The sequence below is a fragment of the Diadema antillarum genome, unplaced genomic scaffold (assembly GCF_040938485.1).
Source record: "Diadema antillarum isolate AM-2024a unplaced genomic scaffold, OU_Dant_1.0 scf00000028, whole genome shotgun sequence".
Taxonomy (NCBI): domain Eukaryota; kingdom Metazoa; phylum Echinodermata; class Echinoidea; order Diadematoida; family Diadematidae; genus Diadema; species Diadema antillarum.
Genome location: NW_027270917.1, coordinates 4090572 through 4109889, shown reverse-complemented (window position 1 = coordinate 4109889; position 19318 = coordinate 4090572). Strand labels below are relative to the sequence as shown.

The following is a 19318-nucleotide window of genomic DNA, read 5'->3' as shown; positions in this document are numbered from 1 at the left end:
CATCCCTGTCCAAACTAAAGAATTACTGGGAGCTCTCGAGAAATGATGGGAACAAAGAGAGAGTGATAACTTCCAATCTACCCCTGATGAATGGGAGCGCTGCCTCTTCATCCAATCCTTGGGATCAATGCTCCAATTGCTTTTTATATTTGTTCGATTCCTGGTCCACAAAATGAACATCTGACTGACCCATCAAGTTCCAGAAGCTACATTTCTCACTTTTGGTGCTATACTGTCTTATCATGAGTTTTACTCTTCTTTGTTTGTGTTGGGTGAAGTATAGTAGAAAAAAAAGAAGAATTGTTTTGTTAACATTTTCATTTTTCCTTTGGTGATATACGTGCAACATTTGTATCATTGTTGGTGTGACAAACCTCTTATCTCAAAAATGTCAAATAATCGAGTATGAGAATGATAAGGGCATTAGGTTGCTACTAAAGCCATAGTGTTCAAGGCACCTTAACACCCTTTACTCATATTTCATAAAGACCCTTGAACAAAAGATGTTTTTAAGGAGAGCATGAAAACTTTCACCACAGAATCATAGCAGCAAGAAAATATCTTCAAAGCACTATAACAAATGATAGGCTCGCCTTTCCTTTGACGTGCCGTAATGTTGGCTTTATTTTCGTTTTCCTTTGGTGATAACGTAACATTTGGATAAAGACAGCTAGGATTTGGACAGGACATCACTTAACATATTATCTGACAATTTATCCGGAAAAGTGATTTTCACCAAAATTAGAGATACAAGGTCTTGTCACCCCAGCGACTATATATTCAATTTTGGTCGCAGAATCTTCCAATAATCTCTTGAATTGCTGGTATACATAATGTATAGATTCCCGCCCTGGCAACACATCTTAGAAGATTCTAATAATACTTATCTTTATCAAACATTGGCAAGTTTTGTAAGATTGCTTTCAGATCTAATGAATTTAACCAGTTGATGCAGCTTTGTAAATGGTAATGATAATGATTAATAATAATGGTAATGATAATGATAAATGGCAGGAATAAAGGGTGCGTTCTCGGGGTCATCCCACTAGACCGACACCCACGAGTCAAACAGCCCATGAGTTCAACACTAGGCAAATAAAGCCCATGAGTTCGACACTAGGTAAAAACAGCCCATGAGTTCGACAGATACAACATGGGGCTTAATGTGTCGGTCTAGTGGGCCTTGTTAGCTTAGTGTTGAACTCATGGGCTGTATGACTTGTGAGCTGTATGACTCGTGGGCTGTATGACTCGTGGGTGTCGGTCTCGTGATGTGTACCTCCATTCCTACCTGGCCTAGAGTCATCTCCGTCTCGCCCAGGAAGTCATCGTCATTCAGATCCGCCGTGTCATTGTCGATGTCGTAGACGCAAAACCGCAGCTTCTGGACTTCCTCGAAGCAGTAGTCGACAACAAGGCTCTTGGTGAAGACAGGATTCAGATTGTTCTTGACTCGTTCTGTGCGGCAGAGCTAGAATGGACAAAAAGCAAGCAAATAATTTGTTTTGTGGTTGAAAATCCAACAGTTCTATCATTCCCTGCCAGGATATAAACTGTTCTGAAGTTGAGAATTCCACCCCGTATTCAGTTGGTGAAATACAATATAAGTAAATCCACTCTCTCTTGGCAGCAAATCTTCATCTTCATACGGCCATCACAGGGACAGAATGTCACTTAAAGGATTATCGAGATGCGTCAATGGTACATTCTAACATTTTCAGGATGAAATACGAGATAAAATGTTAAGTGCTGCTTCATAGCATATGTACAGACAACCCTGAAATTGAATATACCTGCCAGTAAAGAAAAATATGTACAGACAACCTTGATGAAAAAAAAACACAAACAAAACAAAACATACAGACAACAAATCAACTCAGGATTTACACAGCTGGCAGCTCTCTTCCATTCACCGTTGTTCTGTTGCAGAAACCTCTAATGATTTCAATCCATTAATCGTCGCTGTCCTATAAAAGCATCTGTACTGTAAAACGAGGAATGTTCGCATGCATTTTAATTTCACCAATTTCGCGAGAGCCAAAATACGCGAAATTAAAATGCATGCGAAAGTTCTTGTCTATACTAGATGCATTGAATGTTAGAGGCAACTCGCAAAAATTTCATGCTGCAAAAAAGGCAGTAAGCTCTAATTCGCGAAAACTTCATGCCACTAAAATATTGTGTTTTACAGTAACCCACTTCAGTTAGCGACAAGTTGAAGATGAGTGACAAATGGCATTCGAGGAGTTAACCAACTCACCTCCACCCACTGGCTGCGGCCAACCTGTTGTAAGACGACAGCCAGGGGGTCCGACTTGGAGCCCACATCTTTGTTCTTGAGGTTCTTGCAGGAGAGCCTCAGTTCAACCTTGGTTGCCATGGCAGCCATGGAGGACGGGGTGGTGGCCATCTTGGGATCGAGTTCTCGAGATGATGGGTGCCTTTCTGTCAGGGAAAATTATATGAATATTAAAAAAAAAACGGGTCATAATCACTGCAATATGTGCAAAGTGGTATGATTATACATAATGCACACACATCCACACACATACACTTGCAAACACACATATACTGCTACAACTTTTACATGTCAGACACTACATGAAAATATTGAAGTGAACTATCAAAAGAAGATATATCAAAAGTTATACATTAACACAGTACATACACATTAGTCCTGCTATTGTGACAGCCACTAGTTTCACATACGATTGGAGTGGAATATTATACAAATGATGCACAGGATAGAGTGTTTTAGTGAAGGTGCGCCGCACCTTCACCAACGCTACGAAATAATCCTGTGCATCATTTGTTTTATAAAATGGGTCGAAAACTAAGAGCATTATTCACGTACCTTTGTGGGTCAATACTAGTCAGCTACATGTAGCACTCGCTCAAAAGTCAAGGTGTTCGAAGATGTTCGTCCCAAACATTTACGCACGTCGCACTCGGAAATCCCGCACATAAGTACTGTACATACGTATAAGAGTATACGTACGCCATACGTGTTATGCACAAGAAAGGCCGCTGGCTGTTGTGGCAGCCCGAACTAGAAGTTGTTTACAGGATTGACAGCGCGTATAGTAGCGCGTGACGCACTTGTAACAACTGATTGAGTGCGCACTGCTAGTGTAAACATTGTGACGTACGTCAGGCCGTGCATTTACTGAGAAATTAATGCACGCACACGTGACTCATTTCAGTGCTTCCAATTGGCTACATTCTTGAACCCATTTTATAATATTGAATAATAGATGCTGGGGTGTGTATACTGTTTTTGGTATTTCAGTAAACCAGGTCTTGAATCTTATTTTCTTTCCATTTGTTCCAGATACATGTCTGGGACACAGTTGCTGACAGCATTGCAAAATCTGCTCTGAGAACTTCCAGTCTAGATCCTAGATGACTTAGTCTGACACCCCATTCATACATGGCACTTAGAGTGCTCTGGGAGAGCTCCTGAAGTGCTCTAAACTCAGTATGAACAGACCATTGGGCCCTGAAGACCTCTAAACTTATGCCCCTCTCGAGGCTACGTTCAGACGCATTCCAAAGCGCTCTAAACTCTGTAAAAATGGTCTCCAATGTTTAGCGCACTCCGTAAGTGGTATGTAGTGTACGCTGTGCATGCGGTTCATATGTTCAAATTCCCCGCGCTCGTGAGGGTTACTATGACAGTCAAGCCACTCTCCGCCACTTTGTGCATGGTCTCAGCGGGCGGTGGCACTTTGTATGAACAAACTCAAAGGGGCAAATGTTGAAACACTAAAAGAGCACTCCTGTGGTCAAGCTGCATGGATGAATGGGGTATGAAATTTCAGGGCATTAAATGCATTGCAGAATTTTTTCGCATCTTTTTTCTTTCAAAACAAATTGTCCTTTCTGTCAATGATTACAACTATAGTATAATGCACAAATGTATTTCTTTTTTGGAGGGGGAGGGGGCATTTGATAACATTAGTCTTGTCAGATCTTATTCCATGAAGGTGTTTAATTAATGGAAACATTATAAAATTTCCTGTAAAACCAGAAATTTTCACAGGCATGAAACTTTCACAAATTTTGCGAGGAGCTAGGATTCGCAAAAGAAAAAAAAATACTCACAAAAGTGTTTGTCTACACAATGCATTGAATGCCAGTGGCAATTTGCAAAAGTTTCACGCCACACCCCATACAAAAAAGGGCTGCTGGCTGCAATTCGCAAAAGTTTCATGCAATGAATATTTCTGGTTTTACAGTATTGCTGTTTCGGTGGAAGGCAGCCTTATTTCTATATCTCCAGGGGGGGAATGCAAGAATAAATGGGAGAAAAGATTACTCATAGCCTTGTGTCTATTTAGAAGCCCGTGAAGGTGCATACTCTCATTACTCTGCGCTGATGACATTCCTGCAACACAATATAAGCCCTCTAATGTTGACACGTTTGCTTCATTTCCTGTAGCCTCATAAAGCCCTTTACTAAGACCTTGCAACTCTTACTACACTGTATCAATGTAATCTTATCTGTTTTCTGCACCTCTGCCCCCCCCCCCCCCTCGATTTCACTTTCATCCTTCAAGAGTCAATTTAGTCTTTGTAGTTTCTTTGCCAGGTGTTACATTCGGCGGGCAACTTGCCATTTGGAGCCACCCTGCTTTTCTTACACTATCACACTCATAGCGTGAAAATACTACAACACGAAATGAACCGTGTTAATCAATTTCCATACTTCCACATAGTGTGTAGACTTCCACATCGTGTGCAGAATACCACAATCTAGAAATCTACCATCGGTTAGAAAGACTTAATTTTGAAGTTAACTACTCACAGTGGCTGATTTTTCAAATTTCTGCTAAATTCCAAAATAAAGATGTCAACTATAAGAATGGCTGGAGACTCTACTCTTGAATGGTATCAAATGGTTTCACAGTGTATTAAAAAAAAGGCCTATTGTTTCAATACACAACAGATGTACATACATTTGCAGATGTTATATTATCACAATTTAGGTCTTTAACAAAGCATTGTTGTCAACCTCACATCAGATCCACACATTCACACCTTCTCTAACAGGGGCCTGGAGAGAAAGAGAGTGTTGCAAGGATATTTTTTTTCCGGTGCTTCAAAAACAATGTGTATCCAGTTTGGCATGGAATAATGGCCAAAATTTAAAAGACTGTTGCTTCACACTGCCAATGTGTACACAAAGATTTGACAGACTAGTTTTCTTTCCAAATCATACCGCATTTTAGCAACTTTTGATCAACTTCGAGGATGCTTGCCCCCTCACTTTCCCCCCCCCCCCCCCCCAAAAAAAAACAGAAGAGCACTTGCGTGCCATTCTTCAAAGAATGGCCAAATTGCAGAAGTTTGTGCCCTCTTCATAGTCCTTGTTAATACCGATACTTCAATCATCCCACCACACAGAGGTGGGTGACAAATCTCATGGCTCACAGACCAGCATGAAATATGCATTGGGAAGGGTTCCCTTTGATGCGGCAAAGGTGATGGCCACTTCCGTTGGAACGATCACCAGATGGGTGCTGCAGTAAGGCCAGACAATACTCCACTGTCGGCAGCCTCTTGCATCATATGTACTTTAAACCAGAAACATGCGCGGCATGAAACTTTTACGACTTGGAGCCAACGGCCTTTGTCGTGGCATGAAACTTTCAGGAAATGCCACTGGCATTCAATGCTTTATGTAGACAGAAACTTTTGCCTGTAATCTAATTTTGCAAATCTTGGCTCCTCTTGAAGGTAATTGTGAAAAATGTCAGGTTTTACAGTAATTTGCATGCAAATAGTGCATCATTTCCACATTCATAACTTTACCTACCCTACATAATATCGCAAAAAAAAAATCACATCAATTCTTACACAATAAACACAGGCTCACTTTTTAGAGATTTTACGTTTTTTATAATATGTTATTCCTTTAATGGCTTTTACAATAAGAAAAACAGCTTTTCATCATATCTTTAATATTATTTCACTGTCTCAGTCATATTCGCTGACTTGCACTCCCAATTTCAATCCAAGTTATTAAGTATGAGAAAGACACTCTTACTCCTAATAACTTAAAGGTATCTCCATTGTGCATCACAGCAAAGAGCTTCTTTTCTTACCCAAATGCTGTGTGATAACTTTCTCCAGCTAAACCCGAAATGTATGTGCTGCAACTAATGGACAAATTGCCCTTCATAAACACAAACACACACTGATCACTCAGTGGTTTGAGTAATATATTAAGCCACGTTAAAATTCATGGGCATACATACTTGGGTGGAATTCGAACCCACGATCTCCTGCTTGCTAGACATAGATAGATAGATAGAGTTGCCAGTTAATGCGTCATATCCACTAGACCACCGAGCTTCTGCCCACCAGGCAGTGATAGTTCTGAGCCCTGTATAGCAGCGGGCACTGCATAATTTATTCAAATCAATGATTCTTGCATCAAGTTGTTTTTATTGCAACTGATTGACAAATTGCCCTTCATCACCATAAGTAAACACAGATTATCCAGTACTTGGAGTGATAGCCATGATAAAAATCATGAGTATACATACTCAATAATATATAACTTCAAGGGGAAGCATGTTAATTCTAGCATTGCATGTGACTCCTCGAAAAAAAAAAAAAGTTCCAGGGCTCTGGCTACCTTAAATGTCATATTTTGGCCATGAATTATAATGTTTACACATCTGATTTTGTCATTACAAGCATGCTCTCACACAGGGTCTATTACCTCAAACAACATTGGGTGGAGAGGGGGAAGAAAACAAGTAGAGGAAAGATCATCTGTGACGTGGGACTGGCATAAAATTTTCCGCTGATGTCCAGGGCCACCCAACGCATTCGTTGCTACATCCCTCATTTCACAAGTAATGCCTTCCCCCTACTTGGTGTCAATACATTCTAAATATATGCACTCCTAGTTTCCATCATAACGTGATATGAAGGCTGTGCTACAATTATGAGACACTGATTAAATTAGCCCAAAGAGCAACAGAATGTGAAATTGTTAAGTATTAAAAGGCAATTAATGCTTATTACAGAATTTGCCTCTGTGTAGCTAATCAAGTCCAGAAATCATTAGGATGTGAAATGATGACAGTCCGCATGTCTACATTCATGTAGGGTTTGCGAGTCGAGACTAGGGGGTGTTAGGCCGTGAAAACTTCATCATAATTAGTAGAGCTCAGCTGGACGCCTCAACCTACAGTGACCACCAGAACGGGACGGACTGGCAGGACACCTCTCGTCACCACGGCGACTGAATGATGGGAGATGGATGCCCAGAAGAACATGCAAATAAGCAGGCATCCTATGAGTTTCAAGACTATAAAATCATTCCTGTTTGTAAGCATATTTTCCCTGAAATGTTAAGTCTAATTAGGTTTAGGGTTACGAAGTGTTCACACATTGAAGTAAGTGTTCTTGCCAGTTGCAAAATGCAAATGATATTAAATACGATGGTTGCATCACAAACTCAATGGTCTATTAATCAAAACACACAACTCTCGATACGCTTTGCAGAGCTTGTTCCCATTTGGGAGCACCATGGGGGATAATAATGTGAGGTTAAAGAGGTGGTATAGTTCTGTTGGAGATGGAGATTCAGGTTTTAATTTTTGTGTGATTATAAGAAACCACTTATATGAAATATTAAAGAGCATACAATTCTCAGAGCAATTCAAAGTTTATTTGATAAAGATATGTTTTGAAATGGCTGATATCCAAAAACAAAGTAACATAAAGTTCTACAAAGAAAAGGTGGGTCTCACCTTTTATTAGGACCTCTTTGTTTTTGGATAGCTAAGCCATTTCAAAACCAATATCCATCAAATAAACTTTGATTTTCTCTTAGACTTGTATGTTCTTTAATATTTCACAAGAAGTTTCTCATTATCTCACAAAAAAGTTGGAGACCTGAAGCCCCAAGTCAACCAAAGCTATGCCATCCTTTTAAATACTTAATCACTGTAGGATAGGATTCTACCAGGTAGATACATCTTGTCAGATATAAGTTATGACACCCCTGAAGTGCTTTCCTTGGAATCAACATCAACTGAAGAAAAACAAGACAAAACTAAAACAAATGTATTGTAATTTCTTTTTCCAAAAATCTCTCTTTCAATGAGACTGCACCTGCTACGTTTACCTCATGATCTTAAGCCATGGGTTGGACTCTTCCATGGCAAAGATTACCTCCTTCATGGAATTTGGGCTTTGCATTCTGGGAACAACCTGCCCCTCTCAACACACTAGCCTTCTTCTGGGACTCTTGTAATGATGACAGTAATTGGGAGAAGAGACGGAGACAGGGAGAAAGGTACAGAGGAGAGGAGAGAGGGATGATGACTTGGAGGAAGAGTAAGAGGTGGAGAAAAGAGAAAGAACGAGGTAGAGAGAGAGATATAGGGAGATAGATAGATAAAGAGAGATTGAGAGAGAATAAAAGCAAAGGAGGGAGGCAGAAAAAAGGCAGTAGAACCATTTGAACAATTGAGGTGAAAGAAAACAGGTATACAAGTTACTCCAGTTGTTATTACAACTCGATGATAGAAATGCCACCGATGTGCCACAGACGAGCCTAGCTGGAAGCGCTGATCATCTGGGCATGATATACTACTAGTATACCCCCACTGTCCTCAGTCATATGAACGACAGAAAAAGAAAAGAAAAGGAAATCAAAATACTGACCTAATTAATAATCTGCATGTACCATTGAATTTTGTATGTATCTCATGGCTAGTTGATGACTACTATGGTTCAGGTTCATCATTTTGCCGGATTACATAACAAATCACCGCAGTTAGCAGGATATAATCGAGGACACGAAACGGAAACTGTTTGCCCTTGAAAAATGTGAGAGGCCCTTTTGAAGGACTGAGATGTTTTCTATTAGAAGATTGCTGCTCAAAACATTCTATCAGTTCTGTGAGGAGTGAGTTCTGATAAAAACTGTGGATTTCTTTCATGAGAATGAGGCTAGATATTTGGGGCATCACACTTTTGCCTGTGATCAGGAAAATGGTTTTAAGCGAGATCTCACTGGATTATTGGCAAAACTACATGTACAGGGGAGGGCACATTATGAGGGCATGTGAGGGCAGGCTTCCATTGCTATTTCTGCAAGTGCTCTAATACTGATATGCAGGTGGAAAAAATGCAATTCATTGGGCAGCAACCATCTAGTGGTGCTTTTTATGAATATATATTGTGTCTCATTTAAACCAACCCATACCTTTTAGGGGAATTTCCCCAGTACAGGCAAAACGAATTGGTTCACTGCTTCTGCAAAGGAGCATACTTAAAGAAAGTCCAAGTTTGCCTTCATATTATGTTGGGACTGAGTGAATGCAGCGATATCAGTAGAACACATCAGTGAAAGTTTGAGAAAAGTTGGACAATCCATTTAATAGTTATAAATATTTATCCCTGGATAAGTAGACTACTGCAGTCTGTGATGTTACAAGTGCAGAACGATGTAAAGAAAATATATAGATTAATTTGACATATTTTCATTTTTCTAGCATATCAAAAGAGTACTTGACTTGCCTCATTCAGAAAGCAGGAGGTATAATATTACCCTTAACAGATGTCATTAACAAGTCCAGGATTGGTATATCTTTTTTGGGGGAAAAAAAGGAAATTTTGTGGAATTCTCTTTATATTTTCCTTCTATCGTTCTAAACATGTGACATTATAACCGGTAGTAGTCTTCTCATCCAGCAGTGACTGTGCAGAAGTGCTGAAAATTCATAACTTTTGAACGGATTACTGATGTGTTCTACTGATATTGCTGCATTCACTCCATTGTCCACATGTATATTAAGGTAAAGTCATACCTTCAAGGGGAATTTAGGCCAAATGAATCAGTTCACTGCTTCTATGGAAGAGCAGTCTTAAGGTGACCAAAAGATGCCTGAAAATACTGTAAAATGTTATGCAATATAAGACAGGCCCACAATGACTGCAACATTTATTTCTCATTCCAAAATGAAGAACAAAAAAACAAAGGTAGAAAAAGGAGGAGGCAATGTGCTTACTGGCCAAAAGTTTATCTGTTCACTAAGAAACAAATGAACAAACAAACAAACAAACAAACAAAGATAACTTCTGTTACATTGGAACTACAGACCTGAACCTGAATTTGTAGATGGTTGACAAGACAAGACACAAGAATGGCTGGGTGTTGGGTTTTTTTCTCATCTTCAAACATTTGTTACTAGCTTATTGTATAGTTTTTCACTCTTTATTTTGTCATTATTTTATTTTTAACACGAAATGCTCTTTCTACTGGAACAACCAATGCTAACTACACTGGAAGATCCAAAGTGACTGCCTTGGTCTCATGGACTATTACATAGATGTAGCAAACCTCTTGCAGCTTTGACTCATTCATGGTTGCATCTGTCACATAAATTATCATCAAGTCACACGCTAACATTAATCAGTCACTGCGTTCCTAGCAGCCAGAGGGTTAAAGACCACTGACACATCCAATCGCTGGGGTTCTGCCTCTCGAGAACAGAGCTAGGATTTTTTTTTTTTTTTTTACAAGGACCCATTCAAACATCAACTACTTTGGTGCAGAGATACAGCCATGCACTCATCTCCAGAATAGATACAGGACACTCTGGATAAACATTTGTGATGATTTATGCATATTTGTGTAAAGGATGGAGTGGTTGTTGTTTGCCGATGCAGACGTCAGGTTCCTTCTGGCATGTAAGCGGTCCAAATGGAATTTGATAAGACCTTCTAATTCCATCCCACATCTCTTAATACCAACTACTCCAAAGGACAGCATTTTCTGTTTATCGGTGGTTTCAGCTTGCCAAACTTTCACAGACTTACTTGTAGAGATGACTGGTCCATGAAAGATAATGTAGGTAATGTTAGTAGCTGAGAGCCAAGTTGGTTCTATTAAAAGAAAGTTTGTTTGAAGAAAGAAATGTAGCAAAGACGAGAATTCTTTGAATTTGTGTGAGGAATGTGGAAACAAAATATTCTAAAGGAGAGGAAATTCACTGCCGCTTTTTACCTAGGAACTGAATCTGTAAAAATAAAGGCTAGGGTTGCTCTGCATCTGAGGGGTTGTGCTGGCACAACATTCTCGAAACCTTAATCACAGTCATACTAAAACAGTTCCTTGCAAGGATGTGGGGGGGGGGGGGGACTGTAAGTCAGCCTCCATATGCGGACAAATGAATATACTGCTCTCGAGTGATATTAAGTCCTTTGACCTAAATGGCTCTTTCGTACGTGCCACTGGGACAGTGTGCTATAGATTTACAAAATATGAAGAATAAAAGTTGGCTGTCAAGGTACTTTCATTTTGTGCCTATACTTATGGCGAACAAACAGATATTCCCTGATTTACTTCCTCCACTGAGAAATGGTGGTCCCTTCCTTTTCATACTACAGTAATACTGTAATACCTGAAGAAAATGGCACAGTTTTATTTGGTGGAAAATATTGGTGCTCCCTTCACACCAAGCTCAAAACTGTGTAATACACCACCTCTTCAAATGAAGTGCACAGCAGAATATACAAAGTTATTACATCTCTCCCACTTTATATTACTCCTACAGTACATCCAGAGCACTGCAAGACATGGCACAATAACACAAAACTATATCTCATCCTCATAATGACGGTGTAAACTTGCAATGCATCAAGAGTTGGTGATCATCCAATGTAACAGTCATTGCAGAGACATGCTGCTACAGCAAATACACTATGTATTGCTAATGCTAGACTTATATTATAAACGATGACAGACAAGAATATGCAGATGCTGTGATGGTGGAATCCATAATCCCCCTTCCCCCTCGCCAATTCTACTGCTGCTGGCTCGCAGGTGCATCACTGCATCATTTTCTCTTCGCCGTCTGCTAGTACAAATCCCAACTGGATAGTATCTGTCTAATGTTTGGCTGACCTAATTATTTCCCCCCAAAAAACGGCTGGAAATCATTCTGGCCCTGAACAGGTATGCTGCCAATTACGACCACATTTTGGGATCGAGCGCAGATTGAGGAGCGATTGTGTGAGAATGCGTTTTTGTCTGCAATAATTCATAATTTTCACAGATGTGGCCCCCCTCTTATTGGTATGATGACTTAAATTGGATTTGTCTTTTTTTTTTCCCCCTCGCATCCCACCTCTGCCGCGGGAGTCTAATTTTCCCCTCCGATAAGCACGCTGGTGTGAACTTCAGACTATAATCAGGGATGGATCATCTATGTCAGAGGGGAGCTCATAAAAATTTGGTTTCTATGACAACTGTCTACATCATTGTACAGATGCAGTTCATGTGTGTGTAATGTGATCACGAGTAAATATCAGTCACGGTAGCTGGTAAAAAATTTTGCTTGGCCTCTTGACATGTCCGACAGACATTTCTTTTTTTTTCAAATCTCAAGTCATGGGAGTGGATGATGCTCCAATATCGACAAATTTTTAAAATCAATCTTTGGAAAAGCTCCGATTACTGTAAAAATAGAAAGTTTCATGGTACGGAAATTTTCACACATACTGCGAGACATGAAACCAGCACTAAAATAAAAACTTTTCGCTTGTATATATTTGTAACATTATTTCATATCTTTTAATCTCAAGGTAGATATATTGTTGGGGTATAAAGTTCTGTAAAATGATACCCCTGCAGTGTGAGTGCATTTCCTGTTGTCATGCAGACCAATTACCTTTAACTGCAGAAGGCCCTACATCCTGCCAAAGCTATTCACTGCCTAGGCAGTGGTGAGCTGTATGAAGTGCTCACTCAATTGTCCTGTCCAGCCACAAAATTGAAAAAAAATTTGAAATTCATCTTACCCGGCCAAGTGAGAAATAATACTCATAGAGAATGCAATAATTTACAATTCCAGAGTATGTCATTTCCAAGTGTGACAGTCTTGTTCAACAATGCTCTACACACAGTATCCCTGATCTTTACCCTACAACTTCAATCAGCATCATGAGGTACATTCTCAATGTGAAACATCACAACACAAAGAAAAAAAAAACCCACAATGTAATCATCACACTGTGTGAGCTCCTCATGTTACACTTTGACACAGCAACAACAACAACAAACGAAAACAACTTTTAATCAACATCGCAACAAGGAATCCTCAAGTTAGAAATATAATTATTATTATCATAATTTTTTTTTTCATTTTTTATTTTTTTGCATATTCAAGCACCAATAGCTATGAAGTCTGCTGTGCACAACTATGATTATGATGTAACAATAGCCTGGCCAATCAGCTGAATATGCTGCATGTGCCCATTGGGTGTAGGCCAAGAGACATATTGACAAGTCATGTGCAGTGAGCATGTGCAGACTGCAAACTGTCTTGCAAACTTCGGGCAGACTTAAGAAAAGTCATACTCCGTGGGCTGCAGTTTTTCTGGCAATGTTTTTCTGGTGACATTTGGACATTTGGTACAGTTACTTTAATAGCAGCTTTTACCGATGTGTCACAACCTTTCTGATGGCATGAATTAGCAGGCCCTATGGCCTCTATTGAAACAAAGGCAAGTCAAAAAAAAAAACAACAACCTTCTATCACACTGCAATGAAATCATTTCACTAGAGGCCGGTCATAAAAATGACAGTAACGGCCTCGTACGCACCTGGTTCACAAGAAACTGCAGAGTACTGGATTGGAGTCTAGGTTGAGAAGGATATCCTTAAGCTGTGATATGGCCCATAAAGTCAACACAATTTTTTCTGCCGTTAGAGTAAGTGACCGCAAACCTTTGTCCCATTACGGACTGGGTAAATGTTGCTTTAGAGGTGATCATTTTGTTATCATTAAATTGTTATTCCTGAATTTTAAGTGCAGATTTAATGTTGGGTAAAAATTAGGTAGCACAAACTGAATTTATTATGAAATCGATACAAAATCACAGAGAATTAAAAAATAATATGTCAATATGAAAGACAGAAAGAAAAACTTTGATTTTCAAATGCATTGTTATTTCAAGAACTGGTTTAATATTCAGAAAGTAAAGGGACTCTGAAATTCTGCAATCAAAACAAAAAAGAACATATGGACAGCAAAGGGCTCCAAAAAAAAAAAAAAAGATTTTACCCTTACTCGTAAAACATTTAAAATAGCAAAATAGAAACAAAACAAAGTACTATAATATCAGATACAACATCAAACTACAAAATGTGTGGGTTTTTTTAAGGGTCAGATATGTTAAAAAAAGATGGTATACACTACTGGAATAATGGACATACAGAAGTGGCAAAAGCAAATCTGTTGGCGTAGAAAACATACTATTCTGCAAACTGGCGAAATATTCTCTCCTGATTTCTCTTGGGCTAGAAGATGATTTCTATATGAAGATGATTTCTGCCTTTGCCTCAAGCAACTCACCTAGTGGAGGCATCACATTATATTCTTCTCAATAAGAGTCAATGGATTAAACTGTACATTGGAAATACATCTCGGCAAGATATTAAACAAGCCATATCAGAACAAGCTATAGGGACCAGTAAAAGACACGAAACGCAGACATGGTCCTCTGAGAGTTCTAAGACACTTCCTGGCTGAAAGCAGATTATTTACAACCAAAATATAATCCTGCGCTCCCTCGCCGCTGCGCCAAACCTTACCTCACACACACGCACACAGAGAGTAGCTGCTTATCATCCAGATGATAACATAAATCAAGTGGGCTGATTACGCTGGCAGCCGAGTTGATGGCCTGCGAAAGGGCGAGAGAATACCCCGCCGCCCCGTTGTGTCGTGTCGTGTCGTGTAGTGAAGAGAAGCAGTCCCTCCGCACACGGCTCACACGCAGAATGCTGCGCGGTGTTTTGATCAGGAGGAAGGCTTCCACTTAATATCCTCTCCCACTCAATCCGCAATTAATGCTCGCCGGCGAGCCGAGCAGATGCGGGCGAGAGGGGGAGAGACAGAGAGAGAGGTAGGGAGTGCTCGCAGGACCCGTCTCTACCAGTGAGTGGTGTGCGCTCGGCCAGATAAATTGGTAAAGTGAGGGCTGGGCAGAAAACACTGCGTTCGTCCCTTACTACGCGCCAAAACCAAATTAGAGCCTGGGTTGTAAGCATGGTGGTGTGGACGGAGAAGCCTCAGTCTGTACATTCGTAGATCAGACTCCCCCCCCCCCCCCCTTCATTTGCCTTCTCTTCTATCTAGCTTTCAAATATTTGAATGAAGATGAAGAAAAATGTTTCTAGTGGGCTTAAATATAGATTTGTGTGTGTGCATGTGTGTGTGTTTGTGCAAGGGTGTGCTAATGATGCATGTGTGTGTGTGATGTATATGTGTATGCACATTTGAATATTAAATATCATGTGATTAAATGTGTGTGTATTCAAACACGAGTGAATCAAATTGAGCATGCAAACGTGTCTGCATGTCTGTGTGTTTGCACGTACAGTATGTAGTGTTGTAAGAACGCACGTAAGTGTGCCACCAAGGTGTTGATGGCGATGCTGCAGATGAACAGCATGATCTAATCAATGGCAGAAAAATTACTTTCTGGGTCAGATCCATATCGGACTATCGACTACCCGGAGCATCAATGACACCAGTGTGAAAGTTAATTTTCTCGCCTTGATCACTCTCGGCTCTACGGAGCACTGTGCTGCATATAAACATCCACAGTAATCCAAAATCCTGGTGGTAAGAGGGTTAACAGCCCCCTGTTGCATAACTGCTTTAAATTTGATTCTGTTTGACTCCCGCACTGTTTGCATTAATAATGTGGTCTTTAATTCACCTATTCCTACAAAAGTGAAGGATTTGTGTATACATGTATGTCCATCCTTCCTTCCATCCATTTATTATTCATATTTTCAGCTGATTTGCATGGTACGCAGGTTTGCACTTTTTTTTTCCCAGAAAATTGATTGGGGGAGAATGTGTGCATGCAGAGAATGACTTTATCTTTTATGTATGTAGGACTATCTGTCCCATACTTCATTCAGTAGGTTTACTTGTTTATAAATACACTTCATATTTAAGATATATATCTGATTCCATATAATGTGTGAGTGCACACACGTGTGTGTGTTTTTGTATTTTGTTTGTTTGTTGCTTGCTTGTTAGGAGTTGCATTTGTTGTGATGCAGTGGATGAGGCCCTGTATTCTATAAACAGCAGGCCCAGGGTTCAAATCCTGTGAAGAAAAGACATCTTTGAACAAAACGTCTTACCCGCTGTGACCCCCTCTTGTCCCTTTAGTGTTTACCTGGCAATGCGTTTGGACAATTTGCAAAGAGTAGGGTTTCCACTGAAAATGTTACCTGGGCATTTGAGACCACATCATTATCATTATTCATGAAATCAGTGTTTTGTTGCTTTTTTGTGGTTCCTATTTTTGTTTTAGTTTTTTTCCTATTTTGGGGCTCGTTCACGTGTTGTTTGTCTGTTTGCTTTTCTTAATGTCGTCTGGTCACATTATGATAATAGGAGGCATGAGGTAGAAGAGAACAAGAACAGAGCCCAGTATTCTGTTTCTTGATACTTCATTAGTTTGATTCGCCCTTGAATTCACACTCTTTCGCTCACATAAATACACGCACATCCTTCTCATAGCCGCCCCCCCCCCCCCCACTACTTTGCAAATACAAGAAAATTACAGACAGACCTTGATTCACATAAACTTCCCAAACATTCGCCATATATCCCCGGGCCATAGGACTGTAACACTGTTTGGTTATTCCTTGCTACCCCACATACTGCCAGAAAATTTAATTAGCAAGGGATGTACTGGCCAGAAGGCACTGGAGTATTAACAATAAATCAAATTCGGACGCATGTTTTTTAGAGGCTCTGTGTTGTTCGTTCTCTCAGAGCTCCTTTGGGTTGGATCCAGGAGTGCAGCATCAGACTTGGATGCTTGCTTTCAGTTCTGAAGTTCGAGTCATTTGGAGAAAAATCATTAGAACACTTTGGGCTGATAGCTGACGAATGTATACACTTGGACACACAAGGCTCCACACTAACTCTTTTTTGATGGCCTGACAAAGAAATTTTGGTACCTGAAAAATGTTTAAAAAAATATATTTAACATTTAGATGATACAGTACTAATCCATGATAATTGTGAGAAAATTGGCAGGTATGATAAAGTGCTACAAATACCATGCACTATGACTAAGAATTAATGCACATTTATGTAATTTTACAATGTTATGATTAAGACAACGCATTAGCCAAGGGCCAATAGAAATGCTCTAATACAAAACCTACATTTTAGCATGCCCTCTTCGGCTGTATTCACAGACTGGCTAGGATCAAGTAACGTTAAACTCAAATCCAAAAACCTGCATACAAAATGTGTACATGTCACTAAATTTGGAGTCAATCAGGTATCATTTTATGATTTGGGACTGCCTGACATGACAGCATCTATATTGGTACCAATGCCTACTTCTTTATATCTTTGGATAGATAACATTCGGCCGTGAAACCTGGGCATGAGTAAAAAGAGTTTGGCCGAATCTGGAAGTAAAATAGATGAGTTTGGCATATGAAGGATCCCAGAGATCTGGCAACCCTAGTCATGGCAGCTAGCTTGTACATGCAGCTACTGTATGCAGCTATCAAACATTCAGCCAGAATCAAGTTATTCTCCCCCTTCTCTGGATGAGAAAATTAAAAACACATACACATCAAAATTTGGGGTCACCCCATCAGGCCACCTAAACACATTGTTTATAATAAAGCATCCATGGCTTGACATCTATAATGTACAATGTACATTGTATTCCTGGAGGCCCCGGATCACCAGCCATTGCTAATGATTTGTTATATATGTCCCTCAGCTTTATAATGATTTCATTGACCTATGTACAGGTATATCAATATCTACTTGAACAAATGTCTTTGAGTCTGGTAACTGTCAATTTATTTGTAGTGTTGTCTGTGGGTTACAGTTAATTTCTCAGCATTCTGATTGACTTGCTCAGTCTTATTTGTATCATTTTCTGTTAGTTCGGTGCCTGCGTCATCCTCTCCGAGAATGGATACTGATATCAATCAAAAGTTCCAAGTGTTTACACAAGGGTTTGAGACTAGACGATTGCATTAGCATGGAAGGAGTAATGATATTTGAACACCCTTTCATTCCTGGCTTCAAAATAAAGCAAACAGTGCCAACAATCGGCTATGACTCCACTAGATTACGACCATTTAAGTGGCATGACCGGTGTAAACATTTCCAAACACCCATCTATATCCATCTATATATGACGCCATGTGATACTCTTCATAGCAAGGTACCAATCACAATACTGGATGCTTGCAGAATCCATTATACCTCAGCCTGTGTTCTTTCATTGTGCTGTATTTTTGCTTGCTTTATCTCCACTGTTTCAAGAACACCCCCACGTATCTGTAGATTACTGTAAAAGTGGATATTTTCGCGCGACTAATTTTTCGCGCTTGGCCGGGTGAGAAGATTTTCGCGTGTTTTTAATTCCACGGAATCAAGACATCAACCACTGGAACATATGGCATGCAAAAATATTCGCGTGCTTTTATTTTCGCGCTAGTTTCTGGTTGCGCGAAATGCGCGAAAATGTCCACTTTTACAGTATGCACAAATTTACACACATAAATATTATCCATCTATCTACACGTCTACATGTGATATATAAATGTGATATAAAACACACCGACATAAAACATTACACAAAGTTACAAGGTATCATAACAATATCATCATGGTCTTAGATGACTCAAAAAATCTTGGTACCCAAATATTTGGATCGCGATCAAAATTGCACTATTTTGTCTGTGTGAATGACACTTTATAGTATCTAGAACAGAATTCCCATAAGACTTGTGTTTATTGACAGCTGACATAACAAATTATCATCTAATTTTCCGCGACTAATGCAGCTGATGGAATTTCCAGTAACACTTAAACCACTAAAATGAAATTCCAGGTCTGACTAATAAATGTCATTAACACGACAATGAACCCAATTACTATGATTATCATGCGTCAATACCCAATCCAAGGGCTACACATTTTCCAAACGAGGCTTTGCGGAACAGTTGCATATAGATGACATTCTCGGGAAAGGAGAGAAGGACAATTTCTAAATGCCTATTGGTCAATTGTGTGCCATGTGATTGAGTAATATCCAATGACCTTTACTTATCAATCTGCTCTCCCAGGGTCTAAAACAGAAAACAGCATAGCTAGCTGGACTACTACTCAATCAAATAGTTTTGTCTATATGTGATGTTTGTTGGCCTTTCGATATTGCAGTCGTTTTCAGAATGAAAGGTCGCTGTGACGATTACATGTGTACGTGTTTAAAATTC

General features: G+C 39.7%; 1 protein-coding gene across 1 annotated transcript in view; it reads right to left on the bottom strand.

The window, feature by feature from the left end:
- LOC139737209 (copine-3-like) overlaps positions 1 to 19318 on the bottom strand; it is a 139223-nt gene that overhangs the window by 80902 nt on the left and 39003 nt on the right. The window contains exons 2-3 of the mRNA XM_071647888.1: positions 2261 to 2445; positions 1292 to 1471 (exon numbers count right to left, since the gene is read on the bottom strand). Of these exons, the coding sequence (XP_071503989.1) occupies positions 1292 to 1471; positions 2261 to 2410 (330 nt within the window). The 5' untranslated portion in view covers positions 2411 to 2445. The remainder of the gene's footprint in view (positions 1 to 1291; positions 1472 to 2260; positions 2446 to 19318) is intronic.